The sequence below is a fragment of the Grammomys surdaster genome, unplaced genomic scaffold, assembly GCF_004785775.1.
Source record: "Grammomys surdaster isolate TR1022 unplaced genomic scaffold, NIH_TR_1.0 61, whole genome shotgun sequence".
Lineage (NCBI taxonomy): Eukaryota > Metazoa > Chordata > Mammalia > Rodentia > Muridae > Grammomys > Grammomys surdaster.
The window spans coordinates 10,313,406-10,339,849 of record NW_021604563.1 but is presented as its reverse complement, the minus strand read 5'-3'; the positions used below and the strand labels follow the sequence as shown (position 1 = coordinate 10,339,849).

Sequence of the window (26,444 nt, the reverse complement as noted above, 5' to 3'; positions counted from 1 at the left end):
GGGGATAATGTCTGAAATGTAAATAAAATATCCAATAAAAAAACAAAAAAATCATTTTATTGATTTCTCCTTTAGCTAAACAGTTGTATTTGGTTTTCTCTTAGGTCATTGGCCTATCTAGTATCAGTTTTTTGTTTTGTTTTGTTTTTCCAGCAGAACAGCACTTTGTCTGAGCTTCATCCAAAGAAGTGAGCTTTAAGTCAAATAAAATATTAATTATTGCCACAAGCTTTTTGCCACTATTGTACCAGCTTATCTTACAGGCACATTATGTTTGTTGATTGAAGGTTGATAGCTGGCAATGTATTTAGCTTTCTCCTTTGGTGGTGTGTAGAGCACTATAAATGCTATTCCATAGGGGAAACAGTTCTAGATAGGCACCATCTTGACTTCTTTGTGTTCAATGGGTTGTATAGGTGTTGTCTTCAGCAATAGCATCTTACCATCAGTGTATAGAGAACAACTTACAGCTTTTGTAACAACTTCTTTTTTTCAAGAGTTCCCATGATACCTTTTTGGTCTATGATTCAATTAAATGTTATTGATTCCCAATAGTGGATGCTTCATTTGGTGATTAGAATCAGAGAGATGTGGCTCTGTCTTCCTGGTTATTTGGCAACTACATTTTGATTGTTTTTATATATGTATATATTTTTGGAAGCTTCTACTATTTTAAGTTTCCATAAGATGACTCAAATGGTACTAATTTTAAATACATTCCTATGTATCAAGGGCATTTCCACTCCTCCTCCCTCTTTGGCTATACTACTTCAGTCTGTCACCTGCATTCAAATCAAATATCACATGATTTATAGTATGAAGTAATGAGTTGTATATTATCATAGGAAAATTTGATCAAGTTGAGATTAATAAAACTATCACCTGATATCGTTTTATGATTTAAATGTAAAAATAAGCAATAATAATACTTTCTGCAATTTTTATATATAAAGCAATTACTTTTCTTATTTGCAAAACTAGTCCCGGTATTCTTTATCTTGTCTATTCTTATGTCATTTTATAGCATAAATTTTCATTTTCCAAACTATAAATATAAATTTCAAATTTATAACTTATTGAAACTCATATCTCCTATTACTTGCATATTATTTAGAGATTTATAGTTCTAACCATAGTGTGCATTCATAAGCTTTTATCTTATTTCTTTTTTTATTAATAATTTATTTTTTATCAAATTGTAATTCATTCACACAGGGGTTATAAACACAGAAAGGCAGGATGTGGGGAAGGGAATGACACTGGAGTGTGGGTGTTGAGGAGGAATACAGATATCTTCAGAACCAGGTATCGGCTGGGTGAAGGTTCAGGGGCAAGTCACTATGACTCTGCCTATGACTTGCTTGACTTTATGTAAGTTGGTATTGTCTGCCAAGACTACCTATTTACAAGGTCTATGACTACTCAGGCTTGTAGATTTCCATAGAAGCTGCCTGTTTACATTAGTTTATAGCCATCTGTTTCAATGTTTTTCCACTGAGACACAAGACTTGGTGTTAGTATACATGTATGACAGACCTATTGCTGATATTAGGCCTATAGTTGATTTTAGGCATTCAGTGTGTAAGCAGGGCTGCCCCTGACATCTTCTCCCTTCTCTAAGTATAGAAGGGCTGTGGCAATTCTAAACTTTAAAAAGGCAGGGATAGAGGCCTGACCTCCAGTAATTGAAGGGGGCCTTGAATGGCTCCAGTCCCCCTGTCATTGTCCAGTGAGGCATGAGGGCCATACCCATCCTGATGTCTTATTCCTGGAGAGGGGATACTTTTGACATCAACCCCTTTGCAGTCAGGCTTGTCCCTCAGGGAACCCAGATAGATATTTTTATCTTTTATTTATATTCCCTTGCAGTGCTTAGCCTTGCAGCCTAAGCAAGAATTCAGATCTCCTGTCAGAGGGGGTTCTGGGTGGCTCCTCTCTGCTTGGTCTAGGAGCAGAAGTTCTCCCCTTTTAGGTTGGGTGGAGATGGGTTTTGGAAACACCCTGCATAAAGTAACAACCTCATCTTGAGTCTCGTGGTCCTCCATAGCTAACTTATGATAATGTCTCTGAATATGTTTTGCTACCAAATTATTTATCTGCTGTTTCACAGAGTTAGTCAGCCTATTTGATGCCCAGGGACCAGCAGAAAAAAGCAAAAAGAAACCAAATAATAGTCCCAAGATGGGAAGTAGGGTTGACAACCTTGGAGAGGCTGAAAACCAGTTCTTGTACAAGCATTCATCTGTCTCTTTCTCTCTCTGATTTTTCTCAGGGCCTTCACTGACCTGTTTCATGCTCTCTTTAACACTCCTTGTCTTGTCTATTAAAGACAGCATTCTTCTTTAAGGGCTGTACACAATCAAGAGCTGTACACAGCCTTTTCTATTGTGATAGAATAAATCAAGTCCCATAAGGATCTTTGCGATTTTAGGAGGTCTCTTCAGACAGTGAAACGAGGGCTTTCTTCAGATTAGTGATGTCAATCTCTAGCTGTTTGATGTTCTTGTCAGTGGCCCTTTAAAGGTCTGAGTAGTATAAATTCGGAGGCCCGCTTCTGGATTAGAACTTCAAACAGCAGACATCACTGGTGATTCATTTTTACCTGGAAAGGAAAAAGAAGGGAATTCTAAGGGAGATTTCTCTTCCCTGGATATAAATTGTTATTCATCTTATTTATGGTTGGGCCTGGCTTTGTGTGGGGTATCTATTTATTTCAGTAATCTTTTTGGTAGCCTGTTAGCTGTGCCTTCTGTTGTATCAAACAGGCATATCAATCCTCGGCCCCATAAGAGAACTGGGTCTGGGCCATTCCCCTTAAGGGTAAGAGGGTTCTTCCCCATATCTGTGGCAAAGTTTTTGTTGGTCTCAGTGGTGCCAGAGGCAGACAGCAGCAGATTTGCCATGAGCTTTCAGTCTCAGAGAGTTAAAAGTGAACAAGGCATGATGGAGAATATTTCAAGGGGGCTCCTTCTGGGGGGTACAGTTCCCCCTCTTTTGTTTTTAAAGCCAATTTTTCAGAGTTCTTGTAAAATCAGGGCAGAAGCGCCAACAGTCGCTCTTTCCAGACTCAGAGAGTCATGAAGACCCTATTTAAAGATATATAAATCTATATAAATAATCTTTTGTCAAAGGAATGTTATATCACCGCCAACAACTATTCAGGCTATATAATATATCAGTTAGTAATAGCTTCTTCTACTTTTTGTGAGATTACCTCTCTTTTGTCAATTAAGGGTTGAGGAAAATTAGGATTTACATGTCTCTTGAGAATATTGAACAGAGACTTAAATTCTTTTGTGGAGAGCTTAAAATAGGATCTTAGCCAATCAGCAACTCCTAGAAACTTTTGAAAATAATTTAAAATAAGTAAACTCTCTCTCTCTCTCTCTCTCTCTCTCTCTCTCTCTCTTTAGGATCTTTTATCTGTGGTTTTTTTTTTTTATATTATACGTATTTACTTTTCAATGTTATCTCCTCTCCCATTCTTCACCAAAACACCTTATCCCACACCCCCTACTCCTATTTTTATGAGGGTGTGCTCCAAACATCCTCCCAGTCCCATCTCCCTTCTCTTGAATTCCCAAACAGTAGGAGATCCAAACTTTTGGGGACCATGGCCCTCTACTTCCACTGAAGTCTGACATGGTCACCCTCAATTACCTATACAGGTGGAGACATGAGTCCCTCCCTTTGTGCTCTCTGGCTGGCGGTTTAGACTTTGGGAGCTCTGGTTGAAACTTTTGATATTCCTTCTAGAAAGGACCAAAGCACCCACACTTTGATCTTCCTTCTTCTTCGTGAGTTTTATGTGGTCTATATGTTGTTTCTTAGATATTGTAAGGTTTTGGGCTAATATCCACTTATCAGTGAGTGCATACCATGTATGTTCTTTTGAGATTGGGTCATCTCACTCAAGATAATATTTTCCAGCTCCATCCATTTGCCTAATAATTTCATGAACTCATTGTTTTTAATAGCTGAGTAGTACTCCATTGTATAAATGTACCACATTTTCTGCATCCATTCTTCTGTTGAAGGGCATCTGGGTTCTTTCCAACTTCTGGCTATTATAAATAAGGCTGCTATGAACATAGTGGAGCATGTGTCCCTGTTGCATGTTGAAACATCTTTTGGGTATATGCCCAGGAGTGGTATAGCTGTGTCCTCAGGTAATACTATGTTCAATTTTCTGAGATACTGCCAGAATGCTTTCTATAGTTGTACCAGTTAACAATCCCACCAACAGTGAAGGAGTGTTCCTCCTTCTCCACATCCTCAACAACATCTGCTGTCACCTGTGTTTTTGATCTTAGCCATTCTGATTGGTGTGAGATGGAATCTCAGTGTTGTTTTCATTTGCATTTCCCTGATGACTAGGGATGCTGAACATTTCTTTAGGTGCTTCTCAACCATTCAAGCTTCCTCAGTTGAGAATTCTTTGTTCAGCTCTGTGCTCCATTTTTTAATAGGGCTCTTTGATTGTCTAGAGTCTAATTTCTTCAGTTCTTTGTATACCTTGGATATTAGCCCTTTATCAGATGTAGGGTTGGTGAAGATCTTTTCCCAATCTGTTGGTTGCAGCTTTGTCCTATTGACTGTGTCCTTTGCTTTACAGAAGCTTTGCAGTTTCATGAGGTCCCACTTGTCAATTCTTGGTCTTAGAGCAGAAGCCATTGGTGTTCTGTTCAGGAACTTTTCTCCTGTGCCCATGTGTTCCAGGCTTTTCCCCAGTTTCTCTTCTATTAGTTTCAGTGTAGCTGGTTTTAGGTGGAGGTCCTTGATCTACTTGGAATTGAGCTTTGTAGAAGGAGATAAGTATGGATCAATTTGCATTCTTCTACATGCTGACCTCCAGTTGAACCAGCACCATTTGTTGAAAATGCTATCTTTTTTTTCCACTGGATGGTTTTAGCTCCTTTGTCAAAGATCAAGTGACCATAGGTATGGGGGTTCATTTCTGGGTCTTCTATTGTATTCCATTGATCCTCCTGCCTATCTCTGTTCCAATACTATGCAGTTTTTATCACTTTTGCTTTGTAGTACAGGTTGAAGTCAGGGATGGTGATTACCCCAGAAGTTCTTTTATTGCGGAGAGTAGTTTTCGCTATCCTGGGTTTTTTGTTCTTCCAAATGAATATTAAGATTGCTTTTTCTATCTCTGTGAAAAAATTTAGCAGGAATTTTGATGGGGATTGCATTAAATCTGTAGATGGCTTTTGGCAAAATAGCCATTTTTACTATATTAATCCTTCCAATCCATGAACATGGGAGATCTTTCCACCTTCTGAGATCTGCTTCGATTTCTTTCTTCGGGGGCATGAAGTTCTTGTCATACAGGTCTTTTACTTGCTTGGTTAGGTTCACACCAAGGTATTTTATATTATCTGTGACAATTGTGAAGGGCTTCATTTCCATAATTTCTTTCTCAGCCAGTTTATCTTTTGAGTAGAGGAAGGCTACTGATTTGCTTGAGTTAATTTTATATCCATCCACTTTGCTAAAGTTGTTTATCAAGTTTAAGAGTTCTCTGGTGGAAGTTTTGGTGTCACTTAAGTATACTATCTTATCATCTGCAAATAGTGAGATTTTGATTTCTTCCTTTCCAATTTGTATCCCTTTGACTACCTTGTGTTGCCTAATTGCTCTGACTAGGACTTACAATACTATATTGAATAAGTAGGGGGAGAGTGGGCAGCCTTGCCTAGTCCCTGATTTTAGTGGGATTGCTTCAAGTTTCTCTCCATTTAGTTTGATACTAGCTACTGGTTTGCTCTATATTGCTTTTACTATGTTTAGGTATGGACATTGACTTCCTGATCTTTCCAAGACTTTTATCATGAAGGGGTGTTGAATTTTGTCAAATGCTTTTTCAGCATCTAGTGATATGATCATGTGTTTTTTTTTCTTTGAGTTTGTTTATATAGTGGATAACATTGATGGATTTCCGTATATTGAACCAACCCTGCATTCTTGGGATAAAGCCTACTTGATCATGATGGATAATTGTTTTGATGTGTTCTTAGATTCAGTTCACTAGTATTTTATTGAGTAATTTTGCATCAATGTTCATATTGGAGATTGGTCTGAAGTTCTCTTTCATTGTTGGGTCTTTGTATGTTTTAGGTATGAGGGTAATTGTGGTTTCATAGAACAAATTGGGTAGTGTACCTTCTGTTTCTATTTTGTGGAATAGTTTGAAAAGAATTGGAATTAGATCTTCCTTGAAGGTCTGATAGAATTCTGTACTAAAACCGTCTGGTCTCGAACTTTTCTTTGTGAGGAGGCTTTTAATGACTGCTTCTATTTCTTTTGGGCTTATGGGACTGTTTAAATGGTTTATCTGGTCCTGATTTAACATTGGTAACTGGTATTTGTCTAGAAAATAGTCCATTTCAGCCAAATTTTCCAATTTTGTTGAGTATAGGCTTTTGTAGTTGGATCTGATGTTTTTTTAATTTCCTTGGTTTCTGTTGTTATGTCACCCTTTTCAGGTATGATTTTATTAATTTGGATACTGTCTCTCTGCCCTCTGATTAGTCTAGCTAAGGGTTTATCTATCTTCTTGATTTTCGCAAAGAACCAGCTCCTGGTTTTGTTGATTTTTTTATAGTTCTTTTTGTTTATATTTAGTTGATTTCAGTCCTGAGTTTGATTATTTCCTGCTGTCTACTACTCTTGGGTATATTAGCTTCTTTTTGTTCTAGGGCTTTCAGGTGCATTGTCAAGCTGCTAGTGTATGCTCCCTCCCGTTTCTTTTTGTAGGCACTTAGAGCTATGAATTTTCCTCTTAGCACAGCTTTCATTGTATCCCATAGGTTTTCGTCTGCTGTCTACTCCTCTTGGGTGTATTAGCTTCTTTTTGTTCTAGGGCTTTCAGGTGCATTGTCAAGCTGCTAGTGTATTCTCCCTCTATTTTCTTTTTGTAGGCACTTAGAGCTATGAATTTTCCTCTTAGCACGGCTTTCATTGTATCCCATAGGTTTTGGTATGATGTGTTATCATTTTCATTAAATTCTAAAATGTTTTTAATTTCTTTCTTTATTTCTTCCCTCATCAGATTATCAATAAGTAGGGTGCTGTTTAGTTTCCATGTGAATGTGGGCTTTCCATTTGTCTTTGTCATTTTTGAAGGCCAGCCTTAGACCGTGGTGATCTGATAGGATGCAGGGGATTATTTCAATTTTTTTGTATCTGTTCAGGCCTGTCTTGTGCCAAATTATATGGTCTATTTTGGAGAAGGTACCATGATGTGCTGAGAAAAGGGTATATTGTTTTGCTTTAGGGTGAAATATTCTATAGATACCTGTTAAGTCCATTTGGTTCATAACTTCTGTTAGTTTCACTTTATCTCTATTTAGTTTCTGTTTCCATGATCTATCTATTGCTGAGAGTGGGGTGTTGAAGTCTCCCACTATTATTGTGTGAGGTGCAATGTGTGCTTTGAGCTTTAGTAAGGTTTCTTTTATGAAAGTGGGTGCTCTTGTATTTGGTGAATAGATATTCAGAATTGAGAGTTCATGTTGGTTGACTTTTCCTTTGACAAGTATGAAATGTCTTTCCTTATCCTTTTTGATAGCTTTAAGTTGAAAGTTGATTTTATTCGATATTAGAATGGCTACTCCAGCTTGTTTCTTAGGGCCATTTGCTTGAAAAATTGTTTTCCAACCTTTTATTCTAAGGTAGTGTCTGTCTTTGTCGCTGAGGTGGCTTTCCTGTAAGCAGCAAAAAACTGGATCCTGTTTGCCTGTCCAGTCCATTAGCCTATGCCTTTTTATTGGGGAATTGAGTCCATTGATGTTAAGAGATACTAAGGAGAGGGTGTTGTTGCTTCCTGTCATTTTTGCCAATTGTGGAGACATCGTTTGTTTGGTTATTTTCTTTTGGGTTTGATGGAAGAGGATTATTTTCTTGCTCTTTCTAGGGTATGATTGCCCTCCTTGTATTGGGGCTTTCCTGTTATTATCCTTTGTAATGCTGGATTTGTAGGAAGATACTGTGTAAATTCGGTTTTGTCATGGAATATCTTGTTTTCTCCATCTATGGTAATTGAGAGTTTTGCTGGGTATAGTAGCCTGGACTGGCATTTGTGTTCTCTTAGGGTCTGTATGGTATTTGTCCAGGATTTTCTGGCTTTTATAGTATCTAGTGAGAAGTCAGGTGTAATTCTGATAGGTTTGCCTTTAAATGTTACTTGGCCTTTTTCCCTTGCTGCTTTTAAAATTCTTTCTTTGTTTTGTGCATTTTGTGTCTTGATTATTATGTGACGGGAAGTATTTCTTTTTTGATCTAGTCTGTCTGGCGTTCTGTAGGCTTCTTGTGTGATTATGGGCATCTCATTCCTTAGGTTAGGGAAGTATTCTTCTATAATTTTTTGAAGATATTTATTGGCCTTTTAAGTTGGGAATCTTCACTCTCTTCTATACCTATTATCCTTAGATTTGGTCTTCTCATTGCATCCTGGATTTCCTGGATGTTTTGTGTTAAGAGCTTTTTGTATTTTGCGTTTTCTTTGACAGTTGTGTCAATATTCTCTATGGTATCTTCTGCACCTGAGATTCTTTCTTCTATCTCTTGTATTCTGTTGGTGATGCTTGTGTCTATGACTCCTGATTTCTTTCTTAGGTTTTCTATCTCCAGGGTAATCTCCCTTTGTGATTTCTTTATTGTTTCTACTTCCATTTTTATGTCCTGGATGGTTTTGTTCATTTCCTTCATCTTTTTGTTTGTGTTTTCTTGTAATTCTTTAAAGGATTTTTGTGTTTCTTTAAGGACTTCATCCTGTTTATCTGTGTTCTCAATTTTTTTGATAGTATTATTTATGTCCTTCTTAAAGTTCTCTATCATCATCATTTGAAGTAATTTTAGATCTCGTTCTTTGTTTCCTGGTGATATGGGGAGTTCAGGAGTTTCTAATGTGGGAGAACTAGGTTCTAATGATGGCAAGTACCTTGGGTTGCTGGTGCTTGTGTTCTTGCACTTGCCTTTCGCCATCTGCATCTCCTTTGTGCTATCTGTACTGTCTCTGACTGGAGCCTGTCATTCCTATTATCTAGGTTGTGTCAGAACTGTTTGGGATGGGTTTTGCTGCTGAGGTTAGAGCTGAGGCCCAATATCTGCTCAGTGCTCGGGCCCAGACCAGAAGGAACTCATGCTCTGGGCCAGGAGTGAATTCCTGGATCACAGTAGGTCCAGGTTGCTCCCTGTTTGGGGCAAGTAATGCCACCTCCTAGCCTAAGATACTGGTTGGGTTAGAGTTCCTGAGAGCCCAGCTTCCTCTGGCTTCTGTGAGATTGGGTGCAGAGCTGACTCCCAGGATCTGCCAAGTGCTTGGGCCCAGACTAGAAGGAACCCATGCTCCGGGCCAGGAGTGAATTCCTGGGTCCCAGTGGGTCCCGGTTACCCCCATTTTGGAGCAAGTGTTGCTTTTTCCTTACCTGGGATGCTGCCTTAGTTAAAGCTTCTGGGAGGCCCTCTTTCTCTAGGTTTTCTGAGGTTGGGTACAGAGCTGCCACCTGGGACCTGCTCTATGCTCAGGCCCAGACCGGAAGTCTTTTATCTTATTTCTATGTCCTATCAGTACCCTCAATGGTTTTAACTCTTCCCTAAAAAACAATAGCAACAACAACAGTAGCAACAACAAACTATGTTCCCCAAAATCTAAAAAAGCAGATATGTATAACAATCTGAAATTTGAATTTCTGTAATTTATAATTACTGGTTTTCTCATCAAAACAAAAATCAATTCTGCTTTTCATGTCACAGTTTCTTCCCTGTATTTATATAGTTTACATATAACATATTTTCTATCTTATACCATGTTAGCTTTGAATTCAGACTTTACCAAGTCCTTTGTGTGTGAATGTGTTTTACCTACTTTCGTTTGAAAAATTGAACATTTTGTGCACAGAACTAAAAATATGGAATCTTATATTAAATATTCATTGCCACTAAAATAATTGTGATTGAAATCCTCAGTAAAACAAAGAAACACTAGTATTTTTGTGATTGTAACAAATACCATTTTACTTTTCCTTGACCATTGAATCAAATATTTAAATTGCTTGTATTTATTTTAAATATCTTCAAATATTAAATACATAAATATCTTCAGTAGTGGACACTGTTTTTAAATATACCATATCTGTTAACTACCATAAGTGATGCTTCATTTAAGTTTCCTCTTACTAAAGAAATTAATGATAATCTGATTCAAAATGAGTTTGTCATTTACTTATCACTAATGCTAATATTTCATTTAAGGATTTTAATTTTAAGCAGCTTTTAGTTAACGTGCAGATTTATAGTTGGCTTTCTAATTATTTTTTCTCTTTCTTCTCCCCCCTCTCTCTATCCTTCCCTTTGTTTTCTTTTTTCTTTGTCAGTATATCGTGTGCTGAAAAAAACAGTTACCCTTTGTATCCAGACTGGTATGGACTTGTTGTCCGGGACGTATATATTTGCGGTCCTGTTAGCATGCGTCGTGTTTCAGTCTGGCGCCCAGGAGAAGAATTATACAGTCCGAGAAGAAATGCCAGAAAACGTCCTGATAGGCGATTTGTTGAGAGACCTCAACTTGTCGCTTATTCCCGACAAGTCCTTAACCACTCCTATGCAGTTCAAATTAGTTTACAAAACCGGAGATGTACCATTGATTCGCATTGAAGAGGGTACTGGCGAGATCTTCACTACTGGCGCACGCATTGATCGTGAGAAATTATGTGCTGGAATCGTGTTGGATGCCCGTTGCTTTTACGAAGTAGAGGTTGCTGTTTTGCCAGATGAAATATTTAGATTGGTTAAGATACGCTTTCTGATAGAAGACATAAATGATAATGCACCGTTATTCCCGACAACTGTCATCAACATATCAATTCCAGAGAACTCGGCTATAAACTCTCGATATTCTCTTCCGGCAGCCATTGATCCTGATATTGGAATAAATGGAGTCCAAAATTACCACCTAATTAAGGTACGTTTTAAAAACATTTTGTTACTGAAATAAAATTCTTACAGGGTAAACAATATTTTAGACTTTTGAGTAAACCATCTTAACTTTCCATGTTTATACAAAGCATATTAAAGTCATGAATGTACATTTAGCAATCACGTTTCTTTTTTAAAAAAACTGGACTGTACACATATACTTTTCCAAGTATTTGTGTTTCCAAAGACAAGGATCTCAGCTCTGCTATTTATAAAACGACAGATTACTCAATCTAGTTATGGCTCTGTCATAAATTTTACCTAAACACACAATTTTAAATATTAAGAATAATTACATGAGGCAATTGATTTTTAAAAGATTACTTGAGACAATATGCTAAATCTTGGTACTTGAAAAGATGTTAAAATTATAGGTGTTTAGGATATTGCTCTTGAGATTTTCATGCATGTATATAATGAAATATGATAACAGATATACCACATTTACTGACCCTTACTCTTCCCATATCCTCCCAACATATAGTCATTTCAAAGTCTTTTTTTTTAACTAGAATTTCTGAACATGCTTGTATTACTGATAAAGTTTTCAGGATGATTTCAAGTCAAGGTTAGACTTCTAACCATCTTCTCTGTCCTCAAAATGGGTACTAAACACTCTTTTAGTTCTATAGATTTTTGTTTTGTCTGAATTATTTGAGAATAGAACTTTCATTTTTTTCTATTATACAAAAAGATATGTAAGGGCTTTTTCAAGTTTTTTTTTCAGTTAATCTAAAAACTTAGTTTGACTTGGTTTGAGTCTTGTGATAGGACAGACAATGGAAAAATAAATAAAATACTACATATTCATTAAATATGTGCACAGGGGTCTCACTTAAGTGCATATAGTACATGGAATTTTTTAATTACTGGAAAGATTTACAGAATAGCTAAAACCTCAGTTATTGATATGTGAAATAATAAAATTTACATAGTTGTCTTTGGATATTAAGCATATTTGCAGATATTATATTGATATAGATGGGACATTTAAATTTATACAACCAAAATGTAACTGACATTATGACTAATGAAGAGTAGTGAAAGAACACACATATACACACACGTACACACAAACACAAATATATGTATGTATACAATTTTGATAGTTATAATCTGTAGATTTTACCCAGGGGATATATAATATGGGTTAAATGCTCAACAGACCTTGTTGTTTTTATAATATACATCTCTTTATGAACCAATTGAAAACCACAGTTTCTTTTTCTACTGAACACTCTGGAAAAGATGTCTAATTTTAAAATTCTGGACTTCATTTAAGTAATAATTTTGTCAACTTTACCACAGGACAACTTAATGCAGTTTCATATTTGTCTTAAAAATTGATTAACAAATTTAAATGAAACAAACCTACTGGGAAGATTTCAACTAGATTAAAATACATTTATTTTCACTTGAAAAAATCTTAAAAAATATCATCAAATAATATAGGGTTTTCAATAATTTGTAGAAATGCTGTATATACTTTCTTTTTTTTTTGGTTAGCACGTAAGATACAGATAAACTATGTATTACATCTAAAATATTTTGGATTTTCTACAGCATCATGAACAAATACTGCTCTGAGTGCTTGTTAAAAATAATGAGAATAGAATACAAAGCATTGCCCAAGGCACAGAAAAGGCTGTGACATGGGTGACATTAACTGAATGCACTTTGACTTGGAAAATTTTCCTGTCATGAAAGTAACATGTATTCTGTGGGAAAGGTAGCTTAAAAACATATTTGATTCATCCATATACGTTAGTAAATTTTATTCTTTGAAAGTAGGCCAACAATAATACCTTATAAAAGACTTGCTGTCTTACAGCATAGGTTGAAATTAAATTATTGCTAATCTGATGTACTTCAGTTGAAGACCAGCATATAAAAATTGCATTTGATCATAACTATGGTAATATAATATATACACATATACATATACACATATATTCATATCAGTATCATATATATATATATCAAAAATAGAAAATATAGAAAATTTCTTGGGAAAATTCGGTCAACATACAGTTTCATATTAACTAACTGAAATTAAATGATATAGTGGAGAATATTAAATATATGAAGACTTGTAAAATATAAAGTAGTATAGCACATAATAGTACTAAAGTATCAATTAGTGTGTAAATAATTTACTAACTTTTGAATTCAGATTATCCTATAATTTTAGGTATACTCAAAATAAATGAAAAGTGTATTATTCCATGTGCATTATACTTATTAAATATTTTCTTACTTCCATGTTTTTTTTCTCTTTTGTGGACATTTTATTTACCTTTAAAATGTTATCCAGGAAAACCTGTATCCTATCCCCTCCCACCCCTGCCTCTATGAGGGTTTTCCCCCACTACCCACTCACTCCTGCCTCCCTGCCATGGCATTTCCCTAAACTGGAGCATCAAAGCCCCTGAGGCCCAAGGGCCGTTCCTCCCACTGATGTCCAACAAGGCCCTCCTCTGCAACTTACATGGCTGGAGCCATGGGTCCCCCCACATCTACTCTTTGGTTGGTGGTCCAGTCCCTAGGAGCTCCGGGTTGTCTGGACTGTTGACACTATTGCTCCCCCCATGGGGCTGCACACCCTTTTAGCTCCTTCATTCTCTTCTCCAACTCCTTCATTAGGGTCCCTGTGCTCAGCCCAATGGATGGCAGCAAACATCTACCTCTATATGTGTCAGGCTCTGACAGAGCTTCTCAGGAGACAACTATATCAGTCTCCCTTCAGCAAGTACTTCTAGGGCATCCAGAATAGCATCCAGGTTTGGGAATGTAAATGGGATAGATCCCCAGATGGAGCTGTCTCTGGATAGCCTTTCCTTCAGTCTCTGTTCCACATGTTGTCTTTGTATTTTCTTTAGACAGGAGCAATTCTGGATTAAAAATTTAGAGATGAGTGGGTGACTCCATATCTCAGCCTGGAGGCGAGTCTAACCTCTAAATATGGTCTCTATGGTTCTCCCTCCCCTTTGTTGGGCATTTCAGCTAATCTCATCCCCACTGGGTCCTGGGAGCCTCTTGCTTTCTGGGCATCACTTAAGTATACTATTATATCATCTGCAAATAGTGATATTTTAACTTCTTCCTTTCTAATTTGTATTCCTTTGATCTTCTTTTGTTGTCTAATTGCTCTGGCTAGGACTTTGAATACTATATTGAATATGTAGGGAGAGAGTGGGCAGCCTTGTCTAGTCCCTGATTTCAGTGGGCTTGCTTCAAGTTTTTCTCCATTTAGTTTGTTGTTGGCTAGTGGTTTGTTGTATATTGCTTTTACTATGTTCAGCTATGGCACTTGAATTCCTGATCTTTCCAAGACTTTTAAAGTGAAGGGATGTTGAATTTTGTCAAATGGTTTTTCAGAATCTAATGAAATGATCATGTGTTTTTGTTTTTGTTTTTTGAGTGTTTTTATGTAGTGGATTATGTTGATGGATTTCTGTATATTGATCCATCCCTGCATTCCTGGGATAAAGCCTACTTGATCATAATGGATGATTGTTTTGATGTGTTCTTGGATTTGGTTTGCAAGAATTTTATTGAGTATTTTTGTATCAATATTCATAAGGGAGATTGGTCTGAAGTATTCTTTGTTGTGTCTTTGTGTAGTTTAAGTATGAGTATAATTGTGGCTTCATAGAACGAATTGGGTAGTGTTTCATCTCTTTTTATTTTGTGAAATAATTTAAAGAGTATTGGTATTCGGTCTTCTTTGAAGGTCTGATAGAATTCTTCTCTAAAACCATCTGGTCCTGGGCTTTTTTGGTGGGGAGACTTTTAATGACTGCTGCTATTTCTTTAAGGGTTATAGGACTATTTAGATCATTTATCTGATCCTGATTTAACTTTGGGGTCTGGTAACTGCCTAGTAAATTGTCCATTTCATCCAGATTTTCCAGTTTTGTTGAGTATAGGCTTTTGTAGTAGGATTTGATGACTTTTTGAATTTCCTCGGTTTTCATTTCTTATTTTATTAATTTGGATAGTCTGTATGCCCTCTGGTTAGTATGGCTAAGGGTTTATCTATCTTGATTTTCTCAAAGATCCAGTTCCTGTTTTTGTTGATTCTTTGTAGAGTTCTTTTTGTTTCTATTTTCATTTTTAGATCCTAGATGCTTTTGTTCAACTCCTTCATCTATTTGGTTATGTTTTCCTTTATTTATTTAAGGGATTTATATGCTTCCTCTTTAAGGGCTTCTTCCTGTTTACCATTGCTCTCCTCCATTTCTTTAAGCAAGTTACTTATGTCCTTGTCTAAGTCCTCTATCATCATTAAAAGATATGATTTTAAATCTGAATCTTGCTTTTCCAGTGTGTTGGGTTATCCAGGACTTCCTGTAGTGGGAGAACTGGGTTCTGATGATGGTTAGTTTCTTGCCCTTGCCTCTTGACATCTGATTATCTTTGGTTCTAGCTGTTTTTGCTGCCTCTGACTGGAGCTTCTCCCTCTTGTGAGTTTGTGAGCCTATGAGCCTGTGACCTTAGGTGTGTCAGCAATCCTGGGAGACCAGCTCAATCCAGGCTAGATTTAGGTAAGGAGAGCTGTGGCAGGGGGTTAGCTCCAGGGCATAGGTGGAAAGAGGAAGGATACTGTCTATGGCTGCTCTGTAGCTACTATGCCTTGTGGGCTCCTGGCAGGTATTGGAGCAATAGTGTTGTTCTCATCTGTTAATTTAGATGTGATGGCACAACTGGGAGACCAGCTCTCTCTGGCTGGGATTTGGGCATAGAGAGCTGTGGCACAGGGTTAGCTTCAGGGCACAGATGAAAACTGGAAGGAAGCTTATTTATTTATTTAATTAGATTCCAAATACTACCCTCCTTCTGATCCCAAGGGACTCTTATGGAAGAGTTTGGGGAAGGATTGAGAGCCTTGAAGGGGATAGGAAATCTACAGGTGTATCAAAAGTTTCAATTAACCTGGACCCCTAAGAGCTCTCAGAGACTAAGCCAAAGGGAACATTACTTTTCTAAAGAAAAAAATTAAGTGTAAGAATTTTGAGGGAAAAATCCAGATATGCTAAAAAAATCATGCATTTTGAAATCCCCAGAATTCTTTCTAGTAGGACTGTTTTATTTCTAAATCTATCTACTTATGTATGAAAATGATATACAGAAAACAAATATTGTATAAATCTCCTAAATACTTCAGTATTAACTATCATATATTCATCTATTTATGATATATCTATACATATATATGTGTCTATATAAAACATGAATATTCACTATACTATACAAAGAGCTATTAAAATGGATTTAAGATATTAAACTATCTCTCTGCTTAGCTTTCATTTTTTTTTTTTACCTGACGCTTCACAGTATTTTTTTTTCATTTTATTTTTTTCTTTAATTGGGATATTTTCTTTATTTATATTTCAAATGTTATCCTTTTTCCAGATCTCCCCTCAGCAACTTTCTTCAAGGAACTATTTATTCCTGATGATTGGTTCCAATCAAAGCTAAAACATGTTTAAGTGCATCCCTAAAGCGTTATATTTTTTTTCCATCAACTTCAAAAGATGTTTTAGAGTCTATTTTACATAATTAATGCATTTAGGCTCTTATTCTTATGTTTATAGATCTTTCACATTGATTAATACCTAAATTTGAAATAAAGTAAATAACCATAGAATTACATTTGTTTTATAGTCTTTAAAATTCAAATTTTAAAAGTATTTTCTACCACTCTTTAGTGATATTAAAATTATTTAGAATGATTCATGAATCAAATATACATACATATATGTTGTAGAGACAAGCATTCAACTATCAATTTTATTGCCAAAGAAGTACTATTTATTTAACTTTATCTCAATACAGGATATAATATCAGATGAGATAATAGGTTCATTAATGATATAATAAGAATAATATACAATAAAGTGTAAATGTTTTGAAACAGTTCCCTCAAGAGTTTCAGAAGTGTTTCAGTACAAATATATCCTTATTTATTAATTATAAAATGAAGGTTACTTAGAAATTTATCCTTTCAACTTTAAGTTTATTTGTGTTTGGTTTCTCTCCAGATTTTCATTTCTGATCTCTGTTGAACAGAAATTAAAGAGGTCAATTAAATGTTAATGTCCTTTAAGTCCCTAAAAACTGAGGCTGTTATCAAAGTGCACCTCCCGTGGGGAAAAGCAGCAATACTAGATTCATAAATGGATCTTTATTAATGTTGTATATTTTATTAAAATGAGAATGTATCACTAATAGGATCAAGTAACTTTTGACTTCATTGTAATTATCACAATCCTGGTTAGTATTCATAATTGAATAATTAGTTACATTGTATATACTTGTTATGAATATTCCTACATGGAACCTTATATGTTGGATGTTGACAAATTTAGTAATTTATAAATCAATACTTTGAAGAAAAATATTAGTTTGTAAATCTTATCATTTTATTCACATAATGACCTTTAATCGACTATTACCACATAAATATAGGATAGTCCTAAATTTTATTATTACTTAGATTACTTTTGATCCCTTATTCTTGTACATCAGCTATATAAATGATAACTAATTTTGTGCTTACATTATTTAAACATTTTAAAATCAAAATTATTAAAATCTTAGAAGGAAAATAAACGCACTAAAATTAAACAGCTCCAAACTGTGTACATTTCAATGTATAGTTGTAAATTTTATGAATGTCAGACAGAATCACTCAATAGCTAACACAAAAATGTACTTAAACAAGGGTCAAGGAAATGGATTAGCTGTTAAAGTCTATGGTTCACAAAGAAGAAGACAAAATATATTTAAACAAAAAATAACTGGTACATAACTCTTTACTTATAACAAATTTTTTCTGTCACAAAATCTGGTTGGTTAAGAATCATAATATTGATCAATGATAGCAATGTATTGCTTGATACAGGAAATGTACGTAATGTGCTTAGTATGAATTGTTCCTTTTGTTTATACTTCTAGCAGCTATAACAACAGTATACAGTAGAAATACTATCACTGAACTGAGGAATTTTTTTTTATCTTAGTGCAAAAAAATGAATGTATGGGTAAAACATTTACATCGAAAATGCTAATTATTTATATCACAAATGTGTGTTTTCAGAAGTAGGGTTATTTTGCTAAAAGTTCTAATTTCATTTATGTTTACTCTACAAATTAGGTGCTACAACTTTTTGCTTTTCTCACGATATGTGACCTTGATCTCAATGTATCAAGATAGACATGCTTTTAACATTTTCTTTAGCTGAAAATATAAATTGAACATAAAAATGCTTTCCGTTCAAAATAAAATAGGAAAACCTGGTAAGATGGCTGAATGGTTAACATCAGTAGTTGCTTTTGCAGAGGACTGGGTTTAGTTTTAAGCTTTCACATGATGACACACAACCACCTATAAATCTAGTTCCAGAAGATAGTGATGCCTTCTTTTCATATCTCTTGGCACCAGGAGCATGGCAAAGAGACAAATATACAGACAAAACTTTCATACAAGTAAAATAAATCTTAAAAATAAAACAAAATAAAATAATAGGACCAGGGCCTGTGGTTCATTGTATAAAGTGCTTGCCATGTAGTGTTTTATGCATCAATTAGAATCCCCAGAGTTTATGTACCTCCATTCCCAAGATCATACACACAAACACACACATACATACACAAATGCAAATATACACACATATACCCCTATACACAGACATAAAAATTTTCACATTAAATAAATTAATAGCCTCCTTTTTAATTTATTTTAGTTTATCTCCAGTTTCATGAAAGTAGTTCAGAAATTATGAATAAAGAAATAACCCAATAGCATAATCGATCAAATGACTTGCTTTAAAAATATAACTTTTCCTAACATATTTGTATACTTACATCATAAATGCTGTTCCCTAACCCTCCCCACATCCCACCTCCCCTTCTCCTTTGAGTGGCTGGGGTCCCCCCTCCCAGGTTGTTCCCCTAATCTAGTGCATCAAGTCTCTGCAGAATTAGGTGCATCCTCTCTTTGTAGCCAGAAAAGGCAGCTCTATATGCTGGGGGAAACTCAGTCCAGCCAACTCCCTGTATGGTTTTTGGTTGGTGGCTCAGTTTCTGAGAGCTGCCTAGGGTCCAGGTTAGTTGACACTATTTGGTCTTTCTATAGTGGTCCTATCTACTTCAGGGCCTTCGGTACTTCCTAAGACTCTAGACTAAGAGTCATGGACTTCCATCCAATGTTTGGCTGTAGGTATCTGTATCTGTTTCTGTCAGCTCCTTGGTGGAGCCTCTCGTAGTATAGTTATGCTAGGCCGCTGTCTGCAAACATAACAGAGTATCATTAATAATGTCAGAGATTGTTGTATGCTCATGGGATAGGTTTCAAGTTGGGCCAGTTATTGGTTAGCCATTCCTTCAGTATGCTCCATCTTTGTACCTGCTTTGCTTTTAGACAGGACAAATATTGGGTGTAAAGGTTTGTGGGTGGTTATCTGTCCTTATCCCTCCACTGGGTGGTCTTGCCTGGCTACAGGAGGTAGCCTCTTATGGTTTCATGCCCCCACTGTTAGGGTTCTCAGCTAGCGCCCTCATGCCAGGTCTCTAGGGCTTCCTACAGTTTCCCCTTCTAGCCTAACTCAGGCAGCTGCAGATTTCCATTCATTCTCCTGGCCCTTTGGCCCTCTTTCCTGTCTCTCCCCGCACCTGGACCTGACACCCACATTTCCCTCTCAATCCCTCTCTCATCTATTTCCCTCCCTCCCTCTGCCTCCTTTGACTGGTTTATTCCCCTTTCTTAGTGAGAATCAATCATCTTCACTTGGGCCTTTCTTCTTGTTTAGCTTCTTTGGGTCTGTGGTATATATCATGGATACCATTAAAGTTACGGCTAATATCTAATTTTCAGCGAGTACATATCATGGTTGTCCTTTGAGATTTGGGTTGCCTTACTTAGGATATTTTCAAGTTCCATCTATTTGTCTACAAAATTCAATATAGTTTCCTTGGAAGTAACTTTTAGCTTCTAGGTACAGCTAGGTAGACCCATAGAAGTGAAACATGAACTATGTTATTAAACAAGAGTCTAATAACATACAGCCTAATTTTCTTAAATATTTTTCTTTCATTTTTTATTAATAGTTTTATTTATTTACATTTCAAATGTTGTCCCCTTCCCAGTCTCAATTCCAAAACCTCCCCACCCCATTCCCCCTTTGCCTCCCCCACCTACCCACCCACTCTAGCCTCATCCCTCTCACATTCCCCTTAGCTGAGGGCAACAAGTCTCCACAAACATCTTCCCTTCCATTTATGACAGATAATGGCATCCTTTCTTACATATGTAATAGGAGGCATGGACAGACTCATGTATACTCTTTGGTTGGTGGTTTAGACCATGGGAGCTGTAAGGTGTCCAGTTAGATAATATTGTTCTTCCTATGGGTTTGCAGTCTTCCTCAGCTCCTTCAGTCCTTTCCCTAACTCTTCAATTGGGGTCCTTGGGCTCAGTTCTATGGTTGCCTTTGAGTATATGTGTGTGTCTTAATCAGGTGTTAGCAGAGCCTCTCAGAGGACAGCTATACCAGGCTCCTCTCAGCAAGCAGTTCTTGACATCAGCAATAATGTCAGGGTTTGGTGTCTGTATATGGGATAGGTTCCTACTAGGGGCAGTCTCTGGATGGCCTTTCCTTCAGTCTCTGCTCCAATTATTTCCCGGCATTTCCTTTAGACAGGAAAAATTCTGAGTTAAATATTTTGAGATGATGAGTGGGTAGCCCCATCCCTCTACTGGGGGCCATGTCTGTCTACTGGAGATGGTTTCTTCAGGTTCTATGTCCCCTTTATTGGGTATTTCGGATAATGTCATCCCTGTTGGATCCCAGGAGCCTGTTGGATTACTGTAATCTGGAACTTTCTACTAATTTCCCTGTTTCCCACCCCCACTTCTACATGTTTCAATTCATTCTCCTGGCCTTCTGTTCTTCTATCCTGTTTCTTCCATGTTCAATATTAACTGGTCTTTTTCTTGTGGAATGTTTATCTTTGCTAATCTTAGTTTAGGAAAATGTTACAAAACACTTTATCTAGAAATGAAAAATCATCAGTATTAGATTGCTAAGTCTTTCAAAACAGAATACATGAACACAAAATTTTAAAAATGAACATATATACCCACACATTACAGCAACTAAAATGATACAGATATTTATATATCATTTATTTGTTGTGCACCATTAATGATAATTCCACATGATCAATCTTAAGAAACAATCAATCTTATTTTTTACCTATTTTAAGAATGTTTAAGAGTATTGCATTTTAATTGCAACAGTAACAGAGTTCTATATTTATAGGTTAGCAAAGAAAAAGTAGTATATATTTATATTATAGGAAAGACATATTAGAAACAATAAGAATAAATTTGGTTTCAGTAAATATGATAGGTATTCAATGATTTGTATTATCTAATCTAACCTGGTTCTTGAAATCTCATTTAATTCTGGATAACATGAAGAGTACCAGGAAAACTTATTTTGTTTCATATATATATACTTTATTTAATCTTTTAAAGTGAGCTTAATTTAAAAAGATATGAAATGTACATATTCTGTATTACTCTAATATTTAATAATGATAAATATCTTGGTACAATTCCAACAATCTAAAATTAATTCATTTAGTGAGCAGCCAATACAAATGTATTGAAGGAGAAAAATAGGTTTGAAATAGTCACTGTCTTCTTGGAGCTTAATAGTAGGCATCATATCAAATACTATTTATACAAATAATAAGGAGGAAATATTTATCATCATTAATCAGTATTTTAACCTTGAACTATTAATATTGTCATGAACTTGTTTGATATCTTCAGAGTTATAAAATACTTATCCAAATTTATTTTCACTAAATTTCACTAAGAATTTTCCACAGTTTACAGATTCCTAGGTTTACAGTTATGACAGTGATAATTCATCAACATTTTTGTAAAGAATAATTTTGAGCTACAAAATAAATGCTGTTTTGATGATACAATGCCTATGCCTGTATTAATAAGTACATTATCATACTAATTATCAAATTTGATACCTGTATCTTCTGTTATTTTCCTATATAATAAAAAGGAATCGGATATCTTTATATAACAATATATATAATTATAAACAAATTAATAGAATCATAAAAATTCTTTTAGGTTTCCTTAATGTCTTGAAGAAAAATGTTATTTTAACAATAATTTTAATCTGCAGTTTAATATTAATCATTGGTAACTTTCCGAAGATCTGATGACTTATATTCTTTAAAAAGAGCATCATATAAACCAAATTTATTTTTTCATACATATTTTATATGTGTGTACAGAGAAAATATGGCAGCATTGTTTTCTTTCTCAATCAATGACACTGGCTCCTCATTTACTTTTGGAACTGGTTCAATGTTTAAAAAAAAGTCTTCCATTTATTTTCTTATCTTAACTCTTAAATCAGTTGACTCTTTCTCTACCTCCTCCTGCTACTCCATATGACTATGATGCTGTTAATATGAATACTTTCCCATATACTGCTTCTACCATCTGGAGTTACTTTTTTAAATCTCATTCACATGCCATTTTAAAAATTATATTTTCTCCCATTTTTTTCTATCACTCTGAGAATATTTTTGTTTTTGTTTTTCTATCTTTTTCCATATAAGTTCAGTCATGATTATCTTTTCATGGTAGACTTTATAAGAGTGATCTGTAATGACATTTTTATGGTTTATATCTTTGGCCCTTCTAAATGAAAGGCTTTATGAATATTGTTTTTAAGATTTGGTATCATCATTCCTACATTATACTAACATTTCTTCTTGGTTTATGTCCTTTGAGAATTATGGTTTACTTAAAAGGATCCTCTTAAAACAGTCTGGCAAAAGATAAGTGTCTTAAATCCAATGAAGTTCTTGCTGTCAGTAATTATCAAATAAATGGTTAACAGAAGAACAAAGGGGCCTTCTCTATAACCAAAGGATGCATAAGTTTTAGAAAAAACAGTTAATGGATTATAAATAAATTAAGAAGTGTAGAACCTTATAGATTGCTTTCATTTGAGGATAATGGCTTATTTAAGTCCATGAATAATCATATTAATGAATATGGGTACATATAAATATCAAAATTTGGAAAATAAATCTCTCTTAACTAATGTCTAATAAATATTCCACTAACTTCCAGAAAGTCAACTACCTTCAGTAATAAATAAATATAAAATGAATGCAAGTGAAGGTGGCTTAATAAAAAATTAGATGATAAGGTTCTATAGTTGATTATTTCATTCTCTTATCTTCTCACTCTGCTTTTTCTTCTGTGTACTTAAGTATTTTTAAAAATATATTCTAGGAACATTTAAATCTTTCAGCTTAGCATGAAGATATGTTTTGCTATGGTGACAATCCCAAATAGACATACTATTTCCACCAAACATATTGTTTATCTAAATTGATGTTCCTATGAAGAACATATAAAAACATCCTTTTTATATGAATATAGAAGTGACCACAATTCCATTTTCAATGCTTTAGGAAATGTGGTAGTAGCATGAAAATATCTTTAATAGAAGTTCTTACAGTACTGGAAAAGTGAAACTCTCATCATCACTGACAGAACATGAATTCCTTTCCTGGAACACTGTTCAAAGTTTTCTGCATGAGCTAAAGTAATGTATCCATCGATATGCTTTAAGAATATGAAAGTTGTTTTCAATCAGTTTCTTCAAAAATCTTTCCATGAATTTTTAGGTGATGAAAATTTTGCCCTAAACCTTCAGTGATGCTTATTTACAATACAATTTCTAATCATAATAAATAGATTTTTTATACATATATAGTTCTTACATAGAAAACTATTGAATTTTGGATGTAGGATAACTAAATTAATAAAATTGATGTTCCAAACACTTTAGTTGTTTGAAAATTATTTTTTTTGTAATTATTTGTTTAAAAGAAGAGTCTTCTTGATAGGTATCGCTATATAACAGCATAATTCCACTACGGGGAATTAAATAATTTCATTTGTTCTCCACATATTGTTGAATATTTTATATGATACACACACACACACAAACACATACACACACACACAAACACACACACACACACACACACATAGATATAGATATCTTTTATAAATCTCAAATGTAAAAGCTTAGGACAAATACTAGCTTACCCTTTGCTTGAGAAACAGTTTTCACACTTGTGCTTGTTAGATTTTCTCAATCTACCGAAACCTAATAGATACCAGGAAAAAAACAAATCTCAAATTGGCTCATGGACATGCCTTCCAGGTACAATATTATTTGATGATGGATGTGAGAAGGCACATTCCATTGTGGACAGTTTTGTTCTTTTCTAGAACATCCTAGGTAGTGGAAGAAAGTTGATTAAGCATGAGATAGCCATGGAGAGCAAACCAGTAAGCAGCATTCTTCCAGACTCTGTTTCATTTCTTACTTTCAGGTTCCTGCTTTGGTTCATGCCTTGGCTTCCATGGATGATAGACTATAACCTATGAGCTACATAAATGCTTTCTGTTTCCCATGTTGCTTTAGATTGTTATATTTAGCACAACAACAATAACTCACAATGAAATTTCCTGTAGAACTCAGACTTTATGTATAGACTAAAGAAATTAGTTTTATGTTTTGTATTTGCTTTGGTGTGAATATACTTACATTTCTTTTATGTTTATTTTATGCAAATTTTTGCATTTTATAAAAAATAGGAATGACTGTACAATATATTCTCTAATCAACCCACGGAATTTTCAAAATTAAAAGAAAACAGAGATAATCATATATTAATCAAAATATCTCAAACACCAAAGTACTACATTTATTCCTGCTTTTCAAATTTATGTTCATGCCCTCTTCTTTCTGATGCTCTCATTTACTTTAAGGTAGAGGATTACTACCTGGGGTTGGAGACTATTGTTCAGCTGTTAAAGGCTAGACTCACAACCAAACATATAAATTATTGAACTTACTTCAAATATACTTTCACTTTATTTTAAGATTTCTGTTTTCTTTGGTGGAAAAAGCTCAATTTTGGAAGAATTATCTAGCAGCAGACAGGCCGTCATCAAAAGCATAAAGGATGAATCCTTTTTGAGCTGATACTGTTCATTTTATGTAGTGCTCACAATGCTAAATAGGCAAGAAAGTGACATGTAAAGCAGACATAATAGCATTAAGAAATATGTTGTTATGGTGTACAAAATTTCCATTTCTTTCATCATGATTCAAACTATTTGTTTTTTTGCTTCCACATATTTACTCAGTAGATGTCTGGGCAAGATCTAAACAATGACAGTTTTCAGATCTGAAATGTGATTGGCTTTTTCCTTTGCAAAATGTTTTTCTAAATTGTTATCTGTCATAAGGTCATTTGCTAAAATCCTAGAGGATGAGTTACAGAAGTGCTTAAACTTCATACCCAAATAATTTCTTGTAGATCCACGAGTTTGAATGGTTTTTACAGGAAAAAAAAAAGTATTAAGTTCATTATCCTAAAATTTTGTGTCAGAGTGGCTTGTAGTTCACCTCATTGTACTGGTTTGAAGATAATAGTTTTCACTGATACATAATCAAATTTGGGTTAAAATTGTACTCAGGTTTCTTTATTGATGGACATTTCAATACATATTTTCAATATATGAGGTCATAAAGATCACTTACCCTGCAAAACATCATGTGCTTTGATTCACTTAGTGCAGTGGTTCTCAACCTTCCTAACGCTATTATCCTCATGTTGTACTGACCACCAAACATAACTATACTTTTGCTATTGTTATGAAGAATAATTTAAATAACATGGACCACCCATGTGAAAGTGTGGTTCTACCCCAAAGAAGTTAGTGAATTTGCCCATTTTCCCCCTCAGGCATTCAGATATTACATGTTATATATAATTATATATATTTCCTATACTATTTCGATACAAGAATATTTTCCTTAATGACTAATTTTAATTTGATCCTCAAAATGTTATTTTATTTTAGTTAAAAATGTTCTATGTCATGTCTTTCATTAGAGTTTTTTCAGAAATTGAAATGCCTAACTGAGTAAGTAAACATATTTCAAGTAGAGGTATTTCAAATCATTTTATATCTTAGAGACAGTCTGATAGTTTTAGCATAATCCTAATAAAATAATTAAATTTATTTCAAATACTTGTCTAGATAATATAGTGAATAATAGCACAAATCTAGGTAAATCTAGTGATAATAAAATCAATTAACATCCAAAGGGTGGGGAAAATTTCCCTTACTTTGATTATATGGTTTGATTTTTGCTTATTATTAGGTTCTTAGATTTATATTATTTATTCTTTTTTTCAGCAGTTTTCAAATTACAAAAGATGTCTATCATTTTCATTTTCGTTAAATATAAGAATATTTTATATTTACCAATTGATTTCATTTCAAATGGCATGCTAAATTTTAAAATACATGTTGAAGA

The 26,444-nt window shown here is 34.7% G+C and overlaps 1 protein-coding gene across 6 annotated transcripts in view; it reads left to right on the top strand.

Annotated features, from left to right (window-relative positions):
- The window catches only part of Pcdh11x (protocadherin 11 X-linked), a 545,209-nt gene that overhangs the window by 45,103 nt on the left and 473,662 nt on the right, over positions 1–26,444 (top strand). For 3 of the 6 annotated variants that reach the window (XM_028778938.1, XM_028778795.1, XM_028778731.1), the window contains exon 2: positions 10,383–10,969. In XM_028778938.1, coding sequence (XP_028634771.1) covers positions 10,430–10,969 — 540 coding nt within the window. In that variant the 5' untranslated portion in view covers positions 10,383–10,429. Of the gene's footprint in view, positions 1–10,382; positions 10,970–26,444 lie in introns of those variants that run through there. The other 3 variants (XM_028779085.1, XM_028779006.1, XM_028778857.1) reach the window with 1 other exon arrangement.